This window comes from Juglans regia, chromosome 12 (assembly GCF_001411555.2).
Source record: "Juglans regia cultivar Chandler chromosome 12, Walnut 2.0, whole genome shotgun sequence".
NCBI lineage: Eukaryota > Viridiplantae > Streptophyta > Magnoliopsida > Fagales > Juglandaceae > Juglans > Juglans regia.
In genome coordinates, this window is record NC_049912.1 from 20,903,038 (window position 1) to 20,929,005 (window position 25,968).

The 25,968-nt window shown below is 36.8% G+C and overlaps 3 protein-coding genes across 5 annotated transcripts; 2 read left to right on the plus strand and 1 right to left on the minus strand.

Moving 5' to 3' along the window:
* Positions 1-271: 271 nt before the first annotated feature.
* On the plus strand, positions 272-8,742 carry LOC109005968 (cullin-1-like). The gene is made up of 20 exons (XM_018985095.2): positions 272-497; positions 1,047-1,223; positions 1,343-1,442; positions 3,204-3,389; positions 3,588-3,635; positions 3,718-3,921; positions 4,005-4,082; positions 4,287-4,376; positions 4,480-4,560; positions 4,691-4,753; positions 5,963-5,998; positions 6,073-6,159; positions 6,244-6,393; positions 6,536-6,591; positions 6,782-6,902; positions 7,042-7,203; positions 7,295-7,438; positions 7,542-7,760; positions 7,906-8,073; positions 8,167-8,742. Exons 2-20 carry the CDS (start codon positions 1,084-1,086, stop codon positions 8,266-8,268), a joined length of 2,235 nt encoding a protein of 744 aa, XP_018840640.1. The 5' UTR covers positions 272-497; positions 1,047-1,083; the 3' UTR covers positions 8,269-8,742.
* Positions 8,743-9,469: 727 nt separating this feature from the next.
* LOC109005967 (pentatricopeptide repeat-containing protein At4g15720) lies at positions 9,470-11,475 on the plus strand. The gene has a single exon (XM_035683416.1). The coding sequence runs from the start codon at positions 9,503-9,505 to the stop codon at positions 11,285-11,287; it is 1,785 nt and encodes a 594-aa protein (XP_035539309.1). The 5' UTR covers positions 9,470-9,502; the 3' UTR covers positions 11,288-11,475.
* A 2,910-nt stretch (positions 11,476-14,385) lies between these two features.
* On the minus strand, positions 14,386-25,305 carry LOC109005966. 3 transcript variants are annotated; one of them, XM_035683407.1, is made up of 13 exons: positions 24,819-25,305; positions 23,424-23,496; positions 23,200-23,327; positions 22,695-23,075; positions 21,230-22,590; positions 20,619-21,061; positions 18,647-20,532; positions 18,317-18,474; positions 17,159-17,319; positions 16,441-16,598; positions 14,950-15,687; positions 14,795-14,855; positions 14,386-14,675 (listed from the first exon to the last, which is right to left on the minus strand). In XM_035683407.1, exons 1-11 carry the CDS (start codon positions 24,921-24,923, stop codon positions 15,469-15,471), a joined length of 5,073 nt encoding a protein of 1,690 aa, XP_035539300.1. In that variant the 5' UTR covers positions 24,924-25,305; the 3' UTR covers positions 14,386-14,675; positions 14,795-14,855; positions 14,950-15,468. The 3 variants fall into 3 exon arrangements, with proteins under 3 accessions (XP_035539300.1, XP_018840635.1, XP_035539299.1); XM_018985090.2 differs by having other exon boundaries at positions 14,795-15,687; positions 16,441-16,571; XM_035683406.1 differs by having other exon boundaries at positions 14,795-15,687.
* Positions 25,306-25,968: the final 663 nt, after the last annotated feature.

The window sequence follows — 25,968 nt, forward strand, 5'->3', positions numbered from 1 at the left end:
TTAATTTCTCATAAAAAAATTAAATTCATCTTAACTTATTTTATATATTTTAATATAAAAAATTAAATACATCTCAACTTAAAAAAATTAACCATACTTTAATAAATCTCATAAAATATTATTATTTACCACTACGATTTTAACTAACAGAAATATCTTAGACGGAGACCTCAAGCTCTACCTATTTCTGGTTTATAGAGATTATTTATTATTTTTAAAATACATGAGAGAAAAGAGAAAGAAATTAAAAAACAAATATAAACTCCGTTTACAAAACCCCACCTCTCTCTCTCTCTTCTCTCTCTCTCTCTGTATTCGCTCTGTGCCTCACACGGTCACACCTCAACAACTCCTTTTTCTGCGGTTTCACTTTTCTCATCAACGCTCTGTCCAAGTTCGTCGTCGTCGTCGTCGTCTTCTTCTTCTTCTTCGTCCTCACCCTTGTAGCTTTTTTTATGGTCTCGCTTCGATAGGGTTTCTTCGCCATTTCCAATCTGGTCCAAATATCTTTCTCGCTCAGATTTATTTATTTATTTTTAATTTTAGTATCTGCCATTATTCAAATCTCGATCTATGCATTCTGATACTATATGTTTTCATTGGATGATTATTAGATTGATTTTAGGTTTCCGATTGGAAGGGCTTATTTGTTTTTCTATGTTTTCTGTTATCTTATTGAAGTCGGATTTGGTTGCGTTTGTGATCTTTGAGCTTTGTTTGGTTGGGGGGAAGTGAACGAGTTATAAATTTGGAATCATAGAACGGCTCCTTCGAGCTTGGCAAGTTGTAAATGGAGGTTTCCATAGTAGTACCGTGTTTCCTCATCTGAGAAACGTAGCATTAGGGTTTGTGGACTAACGAAAGGGAAATTTTCATAGATTTTCGACTTAGGGTTTAGGGCAGGTTTTGATTATGCATCTGAAGTTATTACTAGGCTTGCGTGCTGGAGTGGCTGTATTGTTTTCTTGGAGTAGATGTTTGTGAAGTCATGAATTGCTGCTATGATGTGATTAAATATATTGACAATTCGGCGTTTTATTTTGCAGATTTTGGTTTTGGGCGAAGGAATTACGGTGCTGCATTATGACTATGAGCGAGCGGAAGACCATTGACCTAGAACAAGGATGGGACTTCATGCAGAAGGGGATCACGAAGCTGAAGAACATTCTAGAAGGACTGCCTGAGACTCAGTTCAGCTCTGAGGACTACATGATGCTTTACACGTATCCATTCCTATGCTGTTTTCTTGTTCATATGTTTATTCTCGTAATTTATTGTAGTATGCTCTGAAGTTTGATGGAGATGGTCACAATATTGTTATTTTCCTTCATTTTATGTACAGAACCATATATAACATGTGTACTCAGAAGCCTCCTCATGATTACTCCCAACAGTTGTATGATAAGTACCGGGAATCATTTGAAGAGTACATAACTTCAACGGTGAGGCACAGTTTGTGTGTACATACATCTAGTTTCATGTATTCTTGCTCATTTTTTTGAATTAGCTTGGCTTTTTTGGCTTAGCAAGGAATATGAAATGAATGTTTCTATGGCAATAACTGCTACCTAGAGTATCATGCTGAGAATCAGAGGATTGAGTGTTTTTTATGAGCAGTTATGGGATTAGATGTAATGATTACTAATATTTCAGTTGATTCTTTGTGTAGAATGAGGGAAGACTTCATGCTTCCTTTTTATTCTTTGTGAGACAACATATATTTCAGTTGATTCTTATTCTATGGAACGTTTGATAATTGGTGTTCTGCTTATTTTCCTAATTTACATCTTGCTGGCATAGAGGGAAGGTTATTGCAATAGTGAGGTGTTGGTGGTCCTCCTTTGGCATGAGGTGTTTAGCATGGTGCCTTTAATTATTTTAACTATGAGGACCAATTTATCAAAAAATAACTTTAACATGAGGATTGAGGAGTTGAAAAGGATTAGGACCCATGTTTCATAAGAGCAGATAATTTCATCCAGCTCAACCTTCATTAATGTTCATTCATTACATAGCATTCAGCAGAGTTGGTAGCTATTTATTGTGCTTGAAGAAATTTTTATCATAATACAGGAAGCTTTTTTGTATGATAATACAGAAACCCTTTGTTGAGATAAACATGTTCTATATAGATTTGAATTACCCAAGGTGGACTTGCGGAAAACTCCTTGCCGAGGGCCTGCTCACCCCCGGGATTGGTTAGGACACTGTTCCCAGACAGCCGGTGCCAATAAAATAATAATAATTTAATTGAACAACGTATCAATGTATTCATAAAATGGATCGAGAATGACCTTTTTATGAATAAAACGTGGCAGTTCTTATCATCTTTGGAGTTACTGTTTCATTTCCGAGTGAGATCATTCCTAGACAGGAGATATGTTTGTTATTTTTCAATTGGTTTGAATTTTCTCGTCACTCTTGTTGTGCCCTCTGTCACATGTCAACTAAAGCTTAGCTTCATACTTTGGTTCCTTTTTTCCTGCAAAAATGGAATCAGGGAGTATTGATAAGGTAATATTACAAGCGTAGGTGATAATGTTAGTGGTCTTCTTTTTCTTTCTTTTCCTCAAGTCTTGCACCATTTTTTATAAATAAAAACACGTTTCACTGCAATTTAATCTTATCACTGCTCGTTATAGCTCTCTTGGACCAATTCTGTCTTTTAGGTACTTGATTGCTACTGTTATCTCAACAGAAAAAGAAAGCTTTACTGTTATTTGAAAAAATATTAACCGCATTATTAAGTGGTTGGCTTGTGAGAGTAATATTATATGCCAGTGTTTTTTGTATACTTATGGTGTACTTGGGCCGCGTCTTTACGTAGTCTTCAATTACTTATCCATGGCATGAACTTTCATGGATTTCTTGTATTACTAGACCATCATATGCATAGGTAACACCCTTGAATATGTCCCATGTACTTGGGCTCTTTCCTATTCTTATTTTCAATAAAGTTTTGTTTGCAGAAAAAAAACAAATCTTATCGAAAACATAAATAGGTGTTTTTTAGCTATTTATTAGGCATGAGGAAAACTGTGGGGAAAGGCCAAATTAGCAGATGTATGGACATTTGTTTGGTCATTTCCTCATTAATAGGTGAAGAATTGTTTTATATTTTATACATCAAGATAAATGTATGTATATATAATTCTCCTGCACTTCTCTTGTTCTTGACTGTGATGGCTTCTTTTTCTTTACAGGTATTGCCATCTATAAGAGAGAAGCATGATGAATTTATGTTGAGAGAGCTTGTGAAAAGGTGGGGTAACCACAAAGTTATGGTTAGATGGCTTTCCCGTTTCTTCCATTATCTTGACCGATATTTTATCGCTCGGAGGTCACTTCCTGCCCTTAATGAAGTTGGACTTACTTGCTTCCGTGATCTGGTATGTCATGACTGAACTCTTATGTGATGTTACATCTTATTTCGTGTTGTATAGATCAGTCTTCTTTTCACTGCCTCTTGATAATGGATTACCTCATGTTTTCAATGAAACATCTTCCTGTCTTTCATCCAAATCAGTTTCATTTTCTTCATGAGATAAATCATATAGTGATACAGAGTGGATTCATTTTGATTTCAGGTCTACCAGGAGTTAAATGGAAAAGTAAGGGATGCTGTAATTTCTCTGGTATGTTCTTTTCTTGCCTATATATACACTACGCTTGTATAGTTCTGGAACTAGTTCACTTAAAAAATTCCTTCGACATCAGATTGATCAAGAACGCGAGGGAGAGCAGATTGATCGAGCTCTATTGAAGAATGTTTTAGACATATTTGTGGAGATTGGAATGGGGCAAATGGAACAGTATGAAAATGACTTTGAAGCTGCAATGCTTAAAGACACTGCTGCTTATTATTCGCGGAAAGCTTCTGTCTGGATTCTAGAAGATTCTTGTCCAGATTATATGCTGAAAGTAAATTTTATATGATTGTGTTATATGGTAATGAGTAATTTCTCTATATGCTGGATGATTCTAATCTCTATTGGTAATTCTAGGCTGAGGAGTGCTTGAAACGGGAGAAAGATAGGGTGGCTCACTACTTGCATTCTAGTAGTGAGCCAAAGCTATTGGAGGTTTGAACTGTTTTTTTATTTTTATTTATTTGTTTATGTATATCCAGCTTATTGGTGTATTACCTATTAGCGATGCCTTATTATATTTGTAGAAAGTTTCTTAACAGTATTAATTTATTCTTACACCCTCTTTTTGTTCTTATCACAAAATATGTAAATGTGGCTGCTATGTTATTGTTATGAGTGCTTTTTTCTTCCTTGCAGAAAGTTCAACATGAACTGTTGTCTGTATATGCGACCCAACTGCTTGAAAAAGATTATTCTGGATGCCATGCATTGCTTAGAGACGACAAGGTACTTGGTGATCATTTTTATCATTCGAATATTTTTGTTCAGGGTATTTGAGAATTAGGCGATTATTTCTGCGTTTTCATCACTTTTTTTGGGTATGTCTAAGGTGGAAGATTTGTCAAGAATGTTCAGGCTTTTTTCTAAAATACCTAAAGGTTTAGATCCTGTTTCCAGCATATTTAAGCAGGTTAGTAGCCTCCAACTTGGGTTTAATCCCTTTTTCTTCAAGTTAAATGGGGCCACTTATGTGTGAACACCTTCCTTCCTTCTTTCTCTCATTAAGTTTTTAAGGTTTTCTCTGCTGTTCTGTAATGCAGCATGTTACTGCTGAAGGAACAGCCTTGGTCAAACTGGCAGAAGATGCAGCAAGCAACAAGAAGGTCCATGCATTGAATCTTTGTCCTCCTTATTCTTTTTTGCAATAGATTTTGAAGAAGGTTCATTTTCTTCTCATAGATGATTATAAGTTTTCAGATTTATCTTGGGGACAGCATGCAACACTTCATATGAAATATTTCAGCCACATGCGGCTTTCCTTTTATAACATTTTTATTGATTAGTTATTAAAATTCTTATTGAAGAGTGCAAAGGCTTAGCCCAATTACAGGCTTGTACTTTACTACAACATTTATGACTTGATATTTTTGGTTTGCTTGAATTTTTGTGGTGGCCTTGCATAACTTATGTGGCACTTGATTGTGAGTCATTTTCTTGCCATTCGTTATTTGGTAAATATTTAGAATGCCTTATATACTTAGTGGGTATGTGGAAGGCAAGTTAGTCATTAGAGAGGCCTTAAGCTACGTAATAGTTTGCTCCTTGATTTCAAGATTGATTTTGAGAGTTAGTTCTATTTGGCTAAATTTGAAAGTTTTGGAGACATGATATAAATATGTGGAAATGTAAGTACAAGAAGTATCAATTAAGGTTTCTGGTGATCACTTGTTACAACAGCGTAGACTCAAAAAATAAAGGTTCGAGACAGAAAAGTTTGAATAAGACTTTATGTACATTCAAAGAGATTTGTTTTAATTAAGAGATATTATCAATACTCAGTCCATATTGTGTATGTTCACCTTAGCTTACTTGGTGAATTAGTTGATGGGTGCAATCTTTGACAATCTATATTATTCACAGATTCCACAGCTACTAGTTGTAATGAATGATTTTAATCATACAAAAACAATGAAGAGTGATATAAGCAATCTGATTTGATCAAGTGATTTAAAGGTGCTAGGGCTAGTTATTACTGAATCTTCATCCCTTTTTCCCTACCTTAAATCAGACTTCGTTACATTTTGAGCCTCACATTAAACGCCACTCACATTACATACCACCTCATAATTAGTAACAGGCAATATTTCACAAGTTGACTTTAACTCAGTGTAGATTGATTTAGGAAAATGATCATTAGCAATTTTGCATATTTAGACCTGTAACTTATTATGGACCATTGTTTCTATGACCATTGCATAGCGCTTTTCTTTTCTTTTCTTTTCTTTTCTTTACTGATTGTGTCATGCATGCCATATTTTGAACATTTCTTTGCTATAATTCTCACTATTATTTTCATTTATTTATTTTCACAGGCAGAGAAAAAGGATGTCGTTGGTTTGCAGGAACAGGTAATTGTATGAAGCTTATACTTATTTGTGTGGGCTTTTAATGATCTAAAACTGATCTAGGTTCTGCTCTACAGGTCTTCGTTAGAAAAGTGATTGAGCTGCATGACAAATACCTTGCATATGTGAATGACTGTTTCCAAAACCATACTCTCTTTCACAAGGTTTGTATAAGAAGATGGCTTCAAGGTTGTAATGGATCACAGCCATATGTTGCTTTGCATCCAATGTTCTGTGTTTCATTGCAGGCACTCAAGGAGGCTTTTGAAGTCTTTTGCAATAAGGGTGTTGCTGGGAGCTCGAGTGCCGAGCTACTTGCCACTTTTTGTGATAACATTCTTAAGAAAGGCGGGAGCGAGAAACTGAGTGATGAAGCCATTGAAGAAACTCTTGAAAAGGTCTACCCTGCTTTTGATGAGCTATTTCATTCAACTTCTCATAGACATTTTTGCACTTTATAATTTTTTTTTTAAATAACTTTATAATTTTCTACTTATAAAAAAAAAATAAGTAACTTTATAATTTTCTTGTTGCCTGCAGGTAGTAAAGTTGCTTGCTTATATCAGCGACAAAGACCTGTTTGCTGAATTCTATAGGTATACACTCCTATTTTCAGATGACTGGTCACCTTTGATTGATCATTTTACAATTTGAAAAGACATTGATGATTGTGTTATTTATATCAGCAACAGAAACTTGTTTACGCGATTCTGTTGATATATACTCTTATTTTTTCAGATGATTAGTTTTGCTAGATGATAAATTATGTTGCATGATTGATGCCAGGAAGAAGCTTGCTCGACGGCTTCTCTTCGACAAGAGTGCTAATGATGACCATGAGAGGAGTATTTTGACTAAGCTTAAGCAGCAATGTGGTGGCCAGTTCACCTCAAAGATGGAGGGAATGGTGAGTTGCCTTATAATCTTGCATTAATGAAATTTTAAAAATGTTAACGAAGTACGTCTTTTATATTGATGAACCCAATTTTTCATCAGAATTCCGATATCCTATAGAGCGTTTCATTTTATATTGTTATTCTTTGTAGGTCACGGATTTAACATTGGCTAGGGAAAACCAGACTAGCTTTGAAGAGTATCTGAGCAATAATCCACATGCAAGTCCGGGGATTGACTTGACTGTAACTGTTCTCACTACTGGCTTCTGGCCAAGCTACAAGTCTTTCGACCTCAACCTTCCACCAGAGATGGTAATATAGAGATCTTTTGTTGGTATGATGAAATATTGATTGTATCATAGAAATCACTAACATCCTTTCTCTTTTCTTTTCTACTGTATAGGTAAAGTGTGTTGAAGTTTTCCGGGAGTTCTATCAAACAAAAACGAAGCACAGAAAGCTTACGTGGATATACTCATTGGGTACTTGTAACATCAGTGGGAAATTTGAACCCAAAACTATGGAACTGATCGTGACCACTTATCAGGTGATATGTTCAAAAAATATTGTCTTGATTATGTGAATGCTTTTTCGTGGGTGTTTCTGGTGTGGAAATCTTTTATGCTAATATATAGTTTCTTCTGGGACAGGCTTCAGCCCTGTTGCTATTCAATTCCTCCGACAGGCTGAGTTATTCAGACATCATGACTGAATTAAATTTGACCGACGATGATGTTGTTAGATTGCTCCACTCATTGTCATGTGCCAAATACAAGATTCTGAACAAAGAGCCAAACACGAAAACAGTATCTCCTACTGATTTCTTTGAGTTCAACTCTAAGTTCACTGATAAAATGAGGAGAATCAAGGTACTGAGATATTTACGGAATATCTTGTAGTTTTGGTTCCCTATTTTCTGATTGATTTCCAGGGATGATATAGCTATTCAGCCAAACTCACTGTTTGCAAAGGCCAAAAGAGAATGAGTTCTTTATTGCTTTGTTTGACCTGCAGATTCCTCTTCCTCCTGTCGATGAAAAGAAGAAAGTAATAGAAGATGTTGACAAGGATAGACGGTATGCTATCGATGCCTCAATTGTGCGCATCATGAAGAGTCGTAAAGTTTTATGTCATCAGCAGTTGGTCATGGAGTGTGTTGAGCAGTTGGGTCGCATGTTCAAGGTACTGATGCCACATTGTTGTCTATAGGATTTATATCCTGTTTCGTTATATCAGTTTTAACTTGCCGTTGTTCCTTGAAATGCGATTCTGCAGCCCGATTTCAAGGCAATAAAGAAGCGTATCGAGGATTTGATCACCCGAGACTATCTTGAAAGAGACAAAGACAACCCTAATATGTTCAGGTACTTGGCCTGATGTCACCGTGTTGACTGTCACACAATGAATTGATGCTATTTACCGCTGCAAATATAGCGAAGAAAGAGGGCCGGTTCATGGTGAAAACAAAAAAGCATATGTAAATGCCGGTATGTGAGGTGCAGCTTTTGGCGATTTGCTTAGAAGCAGTAGCAGAGAATGCTTGTACATTTTGCCTTCAAAACGAGGCATGGACAACTACCCGTAAGATTGTGCATCCATGCTGGAGAAAATTGTATTTTGATTGCATAAATTGGTTGGAAGTGCTCCTGGACTGATCGGATCCCATCCTGTAATTTATTGCAGTCACCTCCCCCCCCTCCACTTTAGTTTATGTTTGTTTGTTAATTGTTTCTTATTTTCTTTCTCTGCGCCTCCCCCCTACTGAAAGGGAAAAGTAAAAATCTTTAGTTTCACTCCGAATTGCATTTTCATTCTTTGTTTGAAGCCATTCGCTCCCAAAGATTATTGGCACCTACGTCGTGTCTTGTTATCTTGTTATAGAACACCAATCCCACATTCAGTGGTTCAAGTTCCAACAATAACTGAGCTCAAAAAGCTAAAGCCTTATCTAACTAATAGAGTAATGAAAAAAATGATTTCAGATTTATTCATTTAAATGTCATTTCTATTTAGATCCAATTCCTGTTAAATGTATGTGAAGCGATCACGTCTAGGAAAGTAACATGTGATTCTTAGGCGAGTGATGAAGTTGTAGCAGTAGTGGGGACAGATTAATTGGATGTCTCGGTTTAGGCAGACCAGATCTTGTGTTGTTTTGTCATTTTGCCTTTGTCCTCCCGTTGTCCTCCCTTACCTGCTCCTACGCTTTCTTATCAAAGAGTCAAGACCCTTCAATTTTAGATTTTAGTCCGTTTGTTAAGCAGTTTAGGTGTGGTAAAATGAGATGAGATATTTTATTAGAAGTTAAATAAAATATTATTTTTTAATATTATTTTTATTTTAAATTTTGAAAAAATTTAATTATTTATTATATTTTATATAGGAGTTTGAAAAAATTATAATGATGAAATAAGATGAGATGATTTTGTATATCCAAATTAGTTTCTTTCCAATGTGTGTCCACGTGTCACAAAGACATTGTTTTAAGCAGTGCAATTATATTTGTATTTATTTTCGTTGAAAAAGTAAACTTTTCACCGTTAAATTGTCAGGAGTTTAATCAAAAGAGTATGTCCGTCCCTGTGACTGATGAAGAAGGCGTTGAACCAAAATGTCGTTTTTACCCTTCGAAATGAACTGTCAAATTTTCATACGGAATTTTTTTTATTGCATTCAGCGGCAACTTCGAAATTGCAACGATATCATATCCGCAACCTCGGCACATTCCAAAGTTTTCAAGTCCGGTTTCTTAAGCGACACCTTCACCAGCAACCATCTGATTAATTGCTACGTGAGACTCCAAAAAATCAACGATGCACGTAAATTGTTCGATGAAATGCCCGCACCCAACGTTGTATCGTGGACGTCGCTTATGGCGGGCTATGTTGATGCGGGTCAACCTCAAATGGCTCTCACTCTCTTTCGAGAAATGTACCGAAGTTCGGTCGTGCCTAATGATTTTACTTTTGCGACTATGATTAATGCTTGTTCGATTCTTGCTGATCTACAAGTAGGTAAAACAGTCCATGCGCATGTCGAAATATTTGGTTTTCGCTCTAACCTTGTTGTTTGTTCTTCACTTGTTGATATGTATGGGAAATGCAATGACGTTGATGAAGCTCGACGGGTTTTTGACTTGATGAGTTGTAGGAATGTTGTTTCTTGGACTTCAATGATCACCGCATATGCCCAGAATGCACAAGGCCATCATGCGCTCCAAATTTTTAGAGAATTCAGTGGATTGATGTTGGACCGTCCAAATCACTTTATGTTGGCCAGTGTAATCAATGCTTGCGCAAGCTTGGGTAGACTAGTTTCTGGGAAAGTCGCACATGGAACGGTGATTCGTCGTAGCCATGATTCAAATGACGTGGTTGCAAGTGCACTTGTGGACATGTATGCCAAATGTGGATCTGTTAGTTATTCAGAAAAGGTATTCAGGAGGATTCCAAATCCTTCTGTGATTTCATATACTTCGATGATTGTAGGTGCTGCAAAGTACGGACTTGGTAACACCTCCCTCGATCTCTTCGAAGAAATGATTGATAGAAGAATAAAACCCAACGACATCACCTTTGTTGGGATCTTACATGCTTGTAGCCACTCAGGGCTCGTTGATGAAGGCCTTGAACACTTGAAATCCATGCATGTAAAACACGGGATCATGCCCGATGCCAAGCACTATACATGTGTTGTTGATATGCTCGGTCGAACTGGTCGTCTTGAGGAAGCCTACCAATTAGCAAAATCTATCCAGGTAGAATCTGATGAAGGAGCTTTGTTGTGGGGTACACTTCTTTCAGCTAGCAGGCTTCATGGAAGGGTTGATATTGCAGTTGAAGCCAGTAAGCGGCTAATAGAATCCAATCAACAAGTGTCTGGTGCATATGTTACATTATCAAATGCTTATGCATTGGCTGGGCAGTGGGAGAATGTTCACAGCCTACGGTCTGAAATGAAGCGTACTGGAGTTTACAAGGAACCTGGTTGTAGTTGGGTTGAGATTAAGGATTCAAGTTATGTGTTCTATGCTGGAGATGTAGTTTCATGTCCACAGGGCAATAAACTTGTGGGTTTGTTGAGAGAGTTGGAGGAGAGAATGAAGGAAAGAGGCTATGTGGGAGGGAGTATAGGGTTGGTTTTTGTCGATGTGGAAGAGGAGGCCAAAGAAGAAATTGTGGGTCTGCACAGTGAAAGATTGGCCTTGGCTTTTGGATTGATAAACATCCCTAAAGGAGTGACAATCAGAGTGATGAAGAACTTGAGAATGTGTAGAGACTGTCACGAGGCTTTCAAGCTTATTAGCGATATCGTTGAGAGGGATTTTATGGTGAGAGATGTGAACAGATTTCATCATTTTGAAAAAGGGTCATGCACTTGCAGAGATTTCTGGTAATGATCAACCAATATCACAAAGTTTAGATTACTATTGAATCTATATGTGCTTGTATACTCTTAATATCTACTCTTTTAACACAATCGAAATCTCGAGAAAAGCCACCCAAAAAGTATGACAATAGTCCAAATCCATGGTCAGATGATAACCACTTGTACTAGACATGGAACTGGCAATGATATGGAACCAACTGGACGACGCTCGTGAAATCTTGGTCTCGTTTGTTTTGACAACTCATGTCATCTAATCATTATAATTTTTTCAAATTTTAACACAAAATAAAATAAACAATTCAACTTTTTTAAATCCCAAAACAAAAATAATATTTAAAAAATATATTCTAATAATATTTTATTCAACTTTTAACTTTAATCTCAATTCATCTGCGAAAACAAACTTAATTGCATCCAAGCAAAAGATGTCCAAATGATAGAATTTTTATTTACAAGTTCACTTATTAACATATATATTATAGATGTCAAATTCTGCCACATCAGCTAACTTACAAAATTATGAGTTTTGACTTCCATTTTTTGTATAAATTTTAATGGATTTCACAATTAATTGTGTGGTTATGCATTATCACAAATAATATCAGTTCTGAGAGATTGGGATTGGGAATTAGTCTGTCAATGTTTTTTTCTTCTCTATATGTGCGAGACCGGTAATTTGCTTGTGTTCATGATCTGTAACAATGTGTGCGCAGTTTCTTTTTCTTTTCTTTATTTCACTCTTCTGGGAACATCAACTGCATGCCAGGTGACAGATCAAACGAAGGTTGCCATGTCGAGGGAATTTGATCATACAAAGCAGCAAAGACCAAATTCTGGATCTTTTCTTGTTTTCTTTCTTCTTTTTTCCTCAATTTTAACCTTCTTTTATTTTATCTAAATCTGAGCTCACTACTACCTTGGAAATCATTCAACAATTCTGGTTAACTTTGGAATTTTTCACTTAAAGGCATGTTTGGACAGGCAAAGAATTCTCAAAATTTTCAAAACTTCTCATTATTTCATTTCCAAACACCACTCAAATAAAAATTATTTTTTAATTTTAAACTTCCAACTTTTTCATTTAATTATTATTCAAACACAAAAACCAATACAATATTTACAAATTTGAAAACAAAAACACAAAACTGAATACAATTTTTACAAATTTCAAAATATATATAAATTATATTAAAATAATTTTTTAACTTTATAATATTATTATTCAATTTGTTCTCTCATTTTCCAAAACCCAATAAAACATCTTAGTTCCAACCATTTCATTATTATTCCAGCCATTCTAAATCAGCTTGGATACGCTTTGTTTTGATGCATGATGAAAATACAAATCCCATGCAAAACCCATGAACAAATCAAACTATTGATATCCATCATCCATGACATGCTCCACTGTATATAAACAAACTTCTCAACATGTTTGAGGCTAGAGTTCATAAGACACTTTGTTGTTTATTATATCTCTGAGACACCCACGACCATCAAATTAACCAATCCTTGCTATATTGAACGTAATCCATAAATAGCCAATCCCAAGGGTTCGATCTAAATACAAATTTCACAATCAGAATACAAGGTACACAAGTTTCACTTGTTTTGAACAAATAATACCTGGGGTCACTATAAAACCATGACATAAAAAATAAGGGAAGGAAAAAGCAAAAACTTTGATTCTTTTATCATGTAAACTATAACATCAACTGTTTTTGAGCACAGCGTTCTCAGAACAGAAATGCACATCGAGCTGTGCTTTTATTACAATCTACAGATTCTATACTGAAACGAATGATACATAAATAGGAGTGGAAATTTAGATAGAAACAGGGAGATGAAATCTGTTCATCAGTACTCGCTGCTGCTTGTCATCAAGTCAATGCACCCCATTCATTAACCTAAAACCAACATTCTGCCAGCTTAACAATCATATTTGTTGCATAGATTCTGCTTAACTACCAGCTACTGAACAACCAACTGCTAGAGAAGCAATGATGTTCCCCCTCACCACAATTCAAGAAATTCAATTCTATGACAAACATACAATCAAAACCTTCGTCAATGTTTCCATCACTTTGCAAGATTCTGAGTGTGCAACACTCTGTCTACACTAATAACAGCAATATAATCAAGACTTTGAACCACGTCCAACATATTCCAAATACTTGCTAGTCTGAATAATAGAAAGAACAATGCTATATACAGTCGTGGAATGCGCAAACGCCATGCAGTCGCTTTGAAAAAGAGTGGAGTCTACTATTAAAAAATTAATTTCTTTTTATATAGGTCCCATATTTATTCACTTTTTTCAAAGTGACTGCACGGCACTTGCACACTCACAACTGCAAGTATCATTTCACTAATAGAAAAAGGCAACTAGGACAAGCAAATACCAAACACCACCACTAAGTTCCCAGGAGTTGCTACTTCTGTACAACTACATGGAGCAGTTGTGCTTCACAAAACACACGCGCGCACACACACAGAACATCATTGTGTGAAATTAGAATTAGAAGTCCTTAGCGATGGAAGAGCAGAAACAGGGTTAACATGGAAGAATAATCTAAGCATAAAATATGTAACCCACTCTCATCCTGTCACCTCTGTGAATTTCCAAGATCAGTTTTCTATTACCTATCTCCTTAATCATAGAACTTGCAATCAAAAGATACCCACCAATTAATAGTCCTTTGTAGCAGTTATATCAGTACATTTTTGTTATCCGCATATAACACCAAAGACTTGGTTGTGGTCCTTACAGATATATCTTTTTTCTATCGAGTAAACTTGATTGTGGCCACTACAGATATAGGTAGGTAAAATATCCATTCATCAATAGTTGGCATGCATCCCCGATACATAATTCTCTAAACTTGCTAATAATAGTGGCAAAAACATAACTCAAGTTGACAGACATTATTTTCTCAAGCCACTGGCACTTAACTGGCCTGGGCTATCTAATCATGGTGAAACTTGATTGCGGGGCGAGGGGGGAGGAATTGCCACAGCATAATATCAGGTTCAATTAAAACTGAATATTAGGGAAGGAGAAGCACTCGACAGAAGTAAGATTATATTTCCTTGTACGAAGATCAGTAAAAAAAGGTAAGCATAACATTAATGAGAAAAAATTTGAACACAAATCGCAAACTCTATCTCAACTGAAAAGGACAAAATAATAAAGGTAAAAATACCTCCAATCTGTTTCTCGGAGGAACCTACATCGTTCCAATCCCTAAATGCCACATTTATTGCAAGAAAGAAAGACAATATGGCTTGAGCTCTTACATATCTATGCAGGACTACTGCTAGCAAGAACTGGAATATTTGTGTCCTCATCCAAGCATCTATTTACTCAATTGTTGTCAAAAGAAACCAATACCATCCTGTGATGTATAAAGCACATAAATATACGTAAAGTGAAAAAAATTGCAATAGGAAATCAATTTTTTTCTCAATAAGAAATCAAATTAACCTTGCAATAAAATATTAGAACTTTCTTAACCTTAGCAGCGGAAATTAATTGACATCTGAACCACTAGAAACAACGGGAAGTTAAGTAACACCTGTATATAAGTATACATTATTCACCAAAAAGAAAAGAATAGAAACAGAAGCTCCTCAGAAAATGCCATTTTGATGAAATGAAAGATTACATACCCGCAGATTCTTATTATCTCTTTGGATTTCCATTCCCTTAAATTTCGACAAATGATATAAAAAATGAAGTACTTCACAGAAAATTGACTGACCATCACTATATCAGAGGATTCAACCTCCTCAAAATGGTTGCCTATACAATTTCATATCTCTGTAAATATTTTTTTCCCCTCGAGCTGCAATCAATGGGCCAAAAGAATATATAGAACCGGCTAATACATAACCTCCAATTTGTGTTAACGAACAAGTAAGAATTCCATGCCTCTTTTCCCAGCCCATGAAACTTGAGCCTTGAGGTGCCCTTGTCCATGTCAAGAACTAGGTGAACATTCAAAAATACATTACAAAATTTGCTAATCTCACTTTGTACACATGTACAGAGGGGTAGTGAACATTCTACGACCTGTCTCTTTACAGGTTTCCAATGGCAGGTCTATGTATGCATCTTTTTCCCCTTATTTCTCCTGATGCCCACTCACTATTGGAAACAAACTGGAAAAAAATATATATAGGGTTCACTTATTCTCTTGTGCCACCAAAACTTGAACGACTTATGGCCTCCATTGCAATCCGAACCAAACGTACTAGTTCCTCTACATCTTGGAAGCTGAAATCAAGGACCCTCTTAACGGAAGTAACACAATCCCTTATTTGTTCCTCTTCCAAGCTTACATTAGTGGCTGCAATTGCATTATGGGATTTTCTAAAGGCCTCCATAGCAGACTCTGCATCCTGTGTCTGCAGAACAATCAAACGGTAAATTTATCTCACGTGCCAAACATAGTCTTCACAAGATATGAACAAAAAGCCCAGAAGAGATGGCATCCATTGTTCCGTATGATACATCCAACCACCGTATAATCTACCCATCCATAATCTTTAATGAAAACTAATTTAATCTTAATATAAATCTACAAAGGATGGAATATTAGACTGCATTACATTGGACTATCAAGAATTATGGGAAACCAAATTTAGAGAATTTGGATGATATAAAAAAATCATTCATTAATTTTTATTTTTTTTTTATAAGTAAAAAATTCATGAATTTTTAAAAACATAAACAGCCTACATCAAAACCTTTCAGGCAAAAAAAAATGGTTATTTTAACTCTATATCTCCATCAACGCAATCCTTTGTTCCAAGGAGAATATGTACTACAATGCAAGCGCTGGACCATTCTCATTTGTATTTCCAACACTTCAACCCAGCATCATAATATGGTACTAAAAATCAAGACTCCAGAACAAATGGTGAACATATCCATTTTTTATCGGTAAACAGAATTTTATTGATCGAGAATAGGCAAGAGCCCAAGTTTTTTTTGATCAGTTAAAAATAAACTTTATTGATGAGAATAGGCATAGCCAAGGGACAATAGGCAAGAGCCCAAGTATAAATGACGAATATATCCATTGAAAGCTCCTGACAAAACAATGGACAATTTATATGAAATAAAGCAGTTATTTTACAAAAGATTAATCAACTTACAAAGTCAAGCAGCCGAACAAAATTTGGGCGGTTTCGAGCAGCAATGATTTGGTTTCCAGCAACATGAGAAGCAGTACCTTTAGATAAACTACCCTTATCCACAGTCGTCTGATTGTTTAAGTTATCAACATCTGAAGCAGAAGATGATGGAGATTCACCTAAATGAATGGGTAAACAAAGACAGTTACATAATTTATTTACGTCACTTTTAGAAGCATGTGTGCATCCTTCCTTTTACTTGGTTACACGAAAATAAATTTTTTTATTAGTATTTTTTATAAGTGGTTATAGTCAGATAAATTAGCCTCATACTATGTTTTATTACACTATAATATTTTTCAATATTTACACAAAGATAATCGACATTCTTTGGGAAAATAGATATCAACAGCAGTTTGGCAAAAGAATGCGTAGACATCATTTAGGCCCCATTTGGATGGTGAAAGTGTTTCATCTCATCTCATCTCATCATCACAACTTTCCCAAATTCCCACACAAAATATAATAAATAATTCAACTTTTTCAATTCTCAAAACAATAATAATATTAAAAAATAATATTGCAACAATATTTTATTCAACTTTCATCTCAACTCACTATCCAAACGGCATCTTAAACAAAGAAGTGTACACTACACCCAAAGTTGGCAATTTATTGTATGATATAAGAGCCCAAACAAGCCTGAAAATATAGCTGTTACATGCCCTTAATTTATTACCTTGCGGAACCACTTGTAAAGTTGCTTGCAACTCATGCCGATCTCTGCTTATACTAGAATGTTTACAATAAACCACCCTCATGTATGCCACCCCCAAGCATTTGTAGGCCAAAGCAGCAGCAGCCATCTCTTGGCGTGTTTCATATTGAAGAGCACAGAGTCTGAAGAAACACAAGGTTCAGCATATAACCCCAGACAGGCAGGTGGAACAGAAATTAGGTCTTTAAAATGGTATAGTGCTGTGAGAATCACACTTGTTATTGTGCTGCAACTGTATTGATTTGCAATAACTTTCTCACTCTGGGAAAAAAATACTAACAACGTCCAGCTCTAAAGTTAATGACATAATTGAGCTATCGCTAAGATCACTAATCAGAATAACCAAAAACTAATCACCAAGAGTAAAAAATTGGAACCATAACAGACATGGTCTAATATGTGGCTAAGATAAGACAAGCCAAATATCCAGCTGCTGGGTCCCAGCTCAGAAAGAGTATTGAGCTTAACTTGAGTATCCCACAAATGAAGCCAAGCTTAAGCAGCTGGGTTCCTCTTCCGATGTTTAGACTACAAATAAGCCTGTTAAATGCCATCTCCTCAGGCTTGGTTTGAACAATTAATAAGCTTAAGCCAGTCTAAGTCGTTCAGTTCGTCTTCCAGTGTGTACACTACAAACAAACTATTAAAACATGATACAGCTTGTATTGAAAAATTTAATATTCTAAAAGTCATGCTTTAAGTCCACAGGCTAGTTCATATGAGAAAGATTTGTTTAATCCCAATATTCTAATACGTTCTAAACACAATTTCCTCCTTAATACATGGGAAAAAAAAAAGAGATTAATTGCCCTTTGCATCCCTGAATTGCTACCCCTTTTGCAATGTGCACCATAAACTACCAATAGGTTTCAATGCGCATACTCATTAAGATCTGCCCATTAAGATTACGTCACGTTCATCTTAAAGGTCAGATCTTAATAGATAGTGCGCGACAATACCGTTGGTAGTTTAGGGAGCATATTGCAACATTTCGCAATTTGGGATGTACATTGCAAAATGGGTGGCAGTTCATAGGTAGAAAAAGTAATTTACTATAAAACAATAAAAGCAAACTCAGGAGGAAAGTGTGTTTTGTCAAAACTTTCAAGTGCCACTTACTCGCAAAGTTTAGCTGCAGTGCCATACGCTTGGATTGGGTTCATCTCCCCTTTTCTGCCACTCTCACCATTGCAAGTTTCTAGAAGTGAAGCTCCTTGAAGAAACTTTAAGGCAGCTTGGAAGTAAGCCTCATTACTTTCAAAACCAAAGCAAGAGCTCTGTGAAAGATATTGAATCCATTTCAAGAGTAAGAATAATAGGAAACACAAAATATCAAACATAGGAAAACAAAAGGTAACACAAAATATCAAACATAGGAAAACAAAAGGTAAACAGACAATAAGATTAAGCTACTTAACAAAAAGAAGATAATATGGGTACGACAGGAACCTTAAGACGATCTGCAGTGTCTCTAAGAACTTTGGCTTCTGTCAGGGTGTTTGTAGCAGCCTGGCTGGAGGATATCATTCTCACAGGACTTGAGGCATTGATATCTCTAACCCCTTGGCTATCAGGCAGATGATGTCCCAAACTGTGTTCAACTCCATTGTTATCAACATTCCCAGAATCTTTTAATGCCTTTGACACATCACCAGGTGCACGAACAGGACATACATCCAATTTCGGGGGTCCTGGTACAGGTCCACAACCCAGGGATATTTTTTCTAGTTTACCCTCACCGTAAGAAAGCAAAAACTTAGATTTCCCATTTTTTAGTGCTCTTTTTGTCAAGTCAGCTTTACTTTCACCCTCAAAATCCTGAATCAGGCTCGGTTCAGGGCCAAGCTTCCCATTTTTCCTACATGGAGCATCCATTTTCATATCTGAACCATCATGCTCTTTTTCTTTTAACTTGGTGTCAATTCGACTCTCACCTGACCATTGTCCTAAGGAATTCCTCCGACTAACATGATTCTTCTCGTCCTTGGGAAACTTAATGCTAGGGTCTTTAGGAGAACTGTCTTTAACATCAGCTGTTGTCTCAAAAACATTTATCTTATCTCTATCAAACTCAGAAATGGAACTGCTGCTCTTGCCCCTAGATCGTGAGGGGGTATCCTTTCCAGATTTCTGAAGAACTGCATTGTCACGGTGGTTCTTCTTCACTTGAACCACATCATAGCTATGTTCTGCAGCATGCACATCATTGAGGAACTGGACATTTTGCTCGACAATATCAACAGTGCCATTAAGCAAATGGCTATTCCCAATGTCAGAAAAAGGCTTGGCTTTACCACTGAATTGGTGACTAGCATCTGTATTCCTATACTCTAGTGCAGAAAATTTATGGGATTCAGAATGAATCACAGTCCCAGAAAGATTGATCACAGCATTACTGTCCCCATCTGAGCATCTTCTGAAATCACCCATGCCAGGGAGACCAGTTTTCATTGCATCGTTTTTCCCAGTATTGTCTGTAAAGTCCCCTCTTGCTAAATTAGAGGACCTCAAAGGAGAAGATGAAACCGACTCCGCAGGAGAGCCTTTCATGTCTTCAACATTGGCTCTAGTCCTATAGGATCCTGAAACCTTTGAAGAGCTTGAATTGGCTGCGGCTGAAACCTGTCCAGATCCCAAATCCCTCCTCAACGAATCCACAACTTTCTGAGTCTGTTCCAATGCAATCTTCTTTTTATGTTTCCGGAGCTGCTGGTCCTTATCATTTCTCCTAGATTCTTGCAAACCAACCGGATGATCGCTAATGTCTGACAAGATAACTTCTGGCATCTTACCTTTTTTGTTTGACTTATCATCTGCATCACTGGTGCTAGACTCCTTCACCTGAGTCTTCGAGAATCTGAACTTCTTGTCCTTCCTGAATCCACTTTCACTACTTACTTCTTTCTCATATACCCTGCCATCAGGTATAGAATTTTGAAATGTATCTATCTCATTTTCATTATACTCCTGATTCTTCATTTTCCTTTTCTTCACAGACGCATCTTTTTTGCTAGACACTTGCATTCCCAAGGACCCACCATCAGATGAGACCTGTGCTTTGTATCCCAGTTTCTTAAGAGACTCTAGCACCTTGTCATTGACATCACATTTTATGTCTTCAGATAACAATTCATCATATTTATGGATATCCTTTCCACTTCTCATAGTTGGCATTGCAGTACTTGAATTGATGTGCACCCTCCCAAGGTCCATTTTGGATGTCAGATGTTTATCGGCATGCATATCATCTGTCCTGGACTTCTTAGAGGTTCCACATCCATATTCATCAGTCTCCCTCTTGCTTTTCATTTTTATTTTTCTCACATCACCTGCAGCTGTTTGGGGCCCCAAACACACAGAGTTACCTACTTTTCCCAAATAGTCAGACAACCGCATATAATTATTAAACTGAAACACTTACCTCCATTAATTGGCTTTTCTCTCTGATTCAGTATGTCTTTTTCCACAACCAAGTCGGGCAATGTGCTCAAAGCTTGAGAACTAGATCTCTTCATTGGATTTGGTTCTACATGATGCTGGTTTGTGCCATTTAAGCTTCTGCTTTTCACTGTATCTTGTACCTTATTCTTTGCTGAGTTCGAGATCCTGTAGTGGCCACCAATGGTTACTGCATTTGCTCTTTCCTTGAAACCATGTTTTTTCTTTACTTGATTAGAGATGGCATGGGAACTCAAATTCTGGTGACTCTCAAGATGTTGAACATCACCAAAGGATGGTCCCAGTGCAGTTCCAGTGACATGATTTGGCAAGTTGTTCTGAATCTCAGAAACTGGTAGATGATACAATGCATTGAGGGCTTTTGTTGTCTCCTCCTCACTAATGTCACATCGGTTCATACCATGCCTGTTAAAACAATTCAAGAGCACGATGAGAAGTTACCAACATGCATACTTGTTACGCACACACACAACACATTCACAAAGAGAAAGAGCATTGCACTTGGAACATTGGTTACAGTCAACATGTTGGTTTACCCAGCTATGTTAACTCTAAAAGGAGGAAGAAACTTACAGCCAATTTAGCATGCCACACAACCATTTATCAGGTAGTTGCTCTGGCTTTGTACCATAAGGAAGAAGCCTCCACTTCTGACAACTGTCACACTGTACCCAATGTTCTTCTATAACAACAGGAACCGCCATTGTTGGTGCCATCTCAGAAGTGAGACCATTTTTTGCAATAGGACATACTGTTGAAGCATTTTTGTTAGATGCCCCAGATACTGACTGCTTATCAACTTTCTTACTACTTGATCTTCCCTTTCTTTTATCCAAGAACACATTTTGTTGCATTTCAAAATCACCAAGTTTAGCATCTTTAGGTCTATCACCCCACGGCCTCCCCACTGGATCCATTTGATTATCTATCTCTTTCAAATTCATAGGCGATATTGAATCTCCATGACCATCTTTGCCCTTATTATCCTTCTGTGACTTTTTCCTTCGAACTTTACTATTACAGTCAATAACACCATAACTAGTACTTTTTTTATCATGTGGTTCTACGCTTGTAAGAAGACTCAAGCTTTCCTTTGTTGAAACAGCCGCTGGCTTGCCGTTACTTTGCGCCCCTTTTGACTTATTGTTGCCTTCAAATGACAACCTTTCAGTCTTAAAAGGAACATTAACGTCATCATCTTCATGCAATTTAGCTTTGAAGCCAACCTTCTCCTTTCGAGGATTTAGATCTTCCATACATTTGGCCTCATCGGAGTAACCTTTTACGGAGGCAGAAATTATCAGACCATTGCCATCATCCTTACAGTCAATTAAAACATCCCTGTGAGAACTTACCACATTATTTCCTTGAAATTTCTCCACTAAACCACTCCTAGGATTTCGCTTCTCACTCTTGCCACGTTCCTGGCCAGATATCGACTCTAAAGATTCCTCTTTCACTAATTCAGAGTAAAGTATTTTATTTTTCCCACCATCCTCGTTACTCTCCCATGAAACTTCAGAAGCCCCACCAGCTGGTTTGATAGACTCACAAACATCAAATGCTGACTTGGAAACCTGTGTGCATTTCAAGTTACCGGAGAAAAGCTCCTTTGCTTCCATGGTTTCATCTACTGATATTTTCTTCATTTCTAATGTCGTGTCATCCTCAAAATCTGTATCATTACGACGCTTCAATTCTACCAGTCTTTCACTTTTCCCCACTGATTTTGTTCCTTTTTCCTTTAACACTTTGTTATTTCCTCTCATTGAAACCGACCCATCTAATAACAAAGCAGAGTGTTCTTGATGACCTTTGAGGGGTGGCATGGGTTTACTTACACAACACACTTTTTCATTTCTCATCAAGCAAAGCAGACTGTCATGAAGAGGTGATATGAGTACACCCCCAAGAATGGGGAGGGACGTCATTTCCTGTTTAGCAAATAAATAAATAGCATCAAACATAAGCAGATCATTTGAGTTCTATCTAGTGGCAAAGTTACATAATATCCATAAAATAATAAACAAACCATTACCCAGATGATGCTAGTCGGAGACTTATCAACAGTCTCTTGAGATATGGGTGACGTTCCTCCACTATCCTCCAGGCTGTTCCCCATTGATGAAGATGGAGAGTAATCAAGTCCAAGACCACTATAAATTGCTGCATTCTTCTGTCCAGAGTTATCAGAACCCACTTTTATTCGAACTTTAAGTATTCTTTGATCGGTTGGGTTGCCTGGTCCATTGAATGTTTCATCTTTTGAGGGACTCTTCTCGGCAACTTGACTTTGTTTGATGGAAACATCTGCAGAAGGAACCCTTGAATTATGCAATTGATGGGCACTACGGGAAGCAGTCCCAAGCCTCAAATATGGGGCTATATTCGAGGGAGCTTTCAAATTCTGAGAGACACCCTGTAAGGTAACATAACCCACAGTGCTCAAGTAAAATAGAATTCCCCCAGCTGGCTAGATGTCAGCCATATACATCTCTTTCCTACCAAATGATCCAAAAGTTAAAAGTAAAAAATTGATATACCTTGATGGGTAGATCGTTTGAAGATCTAGGTGCATTGTAGTTTCTTTGTGGACTTTTTAGACGAGACCACTTAGAAGGAGAGCGTTCATAGGTTGGTAAGAATGAGCCATAGTCACCAAATTTTGCCCCTGCCAAATTTATCAAAATTCCCATATTATTATTTTCAAATGCACAAAGAATGCACTTCTCTCTATGAGATACAAATCTCATAACAGGTCACTTACCCAAATTCTCAGCAGAAACCCCGCCTTCAAAATCTTTTAGAAAATGGCCGAGAACATGTTGAATCTTCTCATCCTTTATGAAAGAGAACTAAACTCTTACAAATGACATTTATATAGAAACTAAGATATATAAGTTTATCTATAACATGTCCAGAATGATCAAAAAGACCAAGTTGTTGGCATTTAAGGTAACCTTTTTCAATGTCACGATTTCAGCATACAGTTCCCATATATTAATTAAACAAAGTAGTTATGTCCTATAGTTGCGCAAACTTTAACAAACATTTTCATTGCATGCAATAAAGAGTTTCCAAAATGCTTTCACACATTTAAAGGAAGGGACGCCAAAATTCAAAGCTAGAAAAAAGAGGGAGAGTGCAAGAAAAAGGCTATCACATCAAAAACATCAATAATAAAATAATAGTAAAAAATAATTGACAGCTGTATTTACTAGTCATATTTTATCAGTTCAAATACCCAACCATAAAATTACTGTTTATTTAACTAATTTGATATCTAATATATTTTGAATTCTCTGGCCAAACTTTAACTGGGCAGGTTTGGGGCCTTAGATGAGACACAAAATTCTCTTCTGATCTCATTCCATCTCATCCCATCTTATTCCCAAACTTAATTCAAATACCAAATTTTCAAACTAATCATTACAACAACTTTTTCAAACTTTCAAATAAAAAATAAAAAACAATTCTAACTTTTTCAAATCTTCAAACAAAAATAATATTATAAAACTTTCTATTACTCATCCTTTCAGCACGAGAGATCATCTAATCAACTAAAATAAGTCTTGAAACCTTACTGTGGGATTTAAGTTTTTTATAAAAAAAAAAGGTCCAAGTTCCCTCAGATGTTTCTCCAAATAAGAACGGGTTAACAATCTGCAGAAGGATTTGCCCTGTTCAAACAAAATTCTTAGAATAAAACCTAAAATCAAGAGCTTCTCCACAGTTGCTTAACAATTTACTGCATACTCAAATACGTATTGGGCATAAATATGCAATCTTTATATCTGTGAAAAAAGAACCTACAAAGTTTCTACAGCTTGAAGAATAAAATTTAAACGTTTATAGGCAGTTTCCAGTTCCATTTTGCTCCACAAGGTCAATGACAAAATGTACCAAGTGACAATTCCTCTTTTTTTGTACCACATCGAGCAAAAGCTAAAGAGTCAAATATTCAACCTCCTGATCATACAATTTCCGTGGACCAAAAAAACTGTTACTTTCCATTATACCATTCAACACACAAACGCCACAGCAGAACTTGAACCTCGAACCAACAGATAGATAAAAGAAATCGAATTTCTTCCAAACCAAGATTAACTGCAAAGGAAAATAATTAAGCAATTATCCAACGGAACACAGAAGAAGCCCTTACAATGTAAGAGAGAGCGATGTCAGGATCAATTTTCTTATCGTCGTCATCCTTGAAATAGAGAGCCTCGCCTTCCTCGAGCTCGGTAATCCCTTCCATATCCACCATCCCACCCAAACCCTAATCCTTGCCCAAACCCCAAAACCCTAACACCCCCTAGCACACTCTCCTTCCCTAAAGTCTAACATCACAGAATCCCAAACCCAGCGCACACCAAAACAAGATTGTAAAAATAAAAAAATAAAATAAAAGCTCCCAAAGCCGAACCTGATCCCTCCTCGGAAACACAGACCCTCATTGAGATTTCGACAAATAAATCAACAATTACCGAATTGAATAACAGTTAACTCTCCATTGAAATCCACGATCAAGAAACGATACCGGACGGCGGGTATGCGATCGAGCCGGTCGTTGGAAACCGGATTCAGAATTCTCCCACTTTGTTGTCCTGGTTTTCGTTTGATGTCCCAAGAGCAGAAAAAAAAAACTGGGGACGTCGTCGTCGGTCTTTGGTCGTTTATTATTATTATTATTATTATTATTATTATTCCTTTGTATTTAATTTCTTTTAATTTTGGTGCTTTCAGAATAGAGAAATGATACTTGCAATTGTGAGCGTGCAGTCGCCGTGCAGTCGTTTTGAAAAAAGTGAATAAATAAGGGACCCACCTGAAAAGAAATTAATTTTTTAATAGTAAACCCCACTCTTTTTCAAAGCGACTGCACGGCGTTTGCGCATTCCACGACTGTATGTAGCATTACTCTTCAGAATAATATCACGAGTTCTTGTAGGAGAGCCATTGTAGCGGTTCACATATTATACAGTCTACGTGGCTGACTTTGTTTTTTTAATGCAAAACGTGCGTTTTGTTGGTCGGTAGTGTTTTCTTCCTCAATTCGAATATGGCCAGCAAAACAACATTTCAAATACCCATCAACCCCATTTCGATTTGAACCCATATCGTGTTCCCATCCATCGTCCCCCTCCCTCTTGTCGTCCAGCACGGTGGCACCCTCGAGCGTCATTGTCCCTCTTGTCGCCCAGCACTCGCGACTCATCTGCCTGCCTCTACTCATCGCCACCCAGCTTGTTTTCCCCACATACCATTTTGAACAAGAGGTTTGCATTCACAGAAACCCCTTGTTGCCCAGC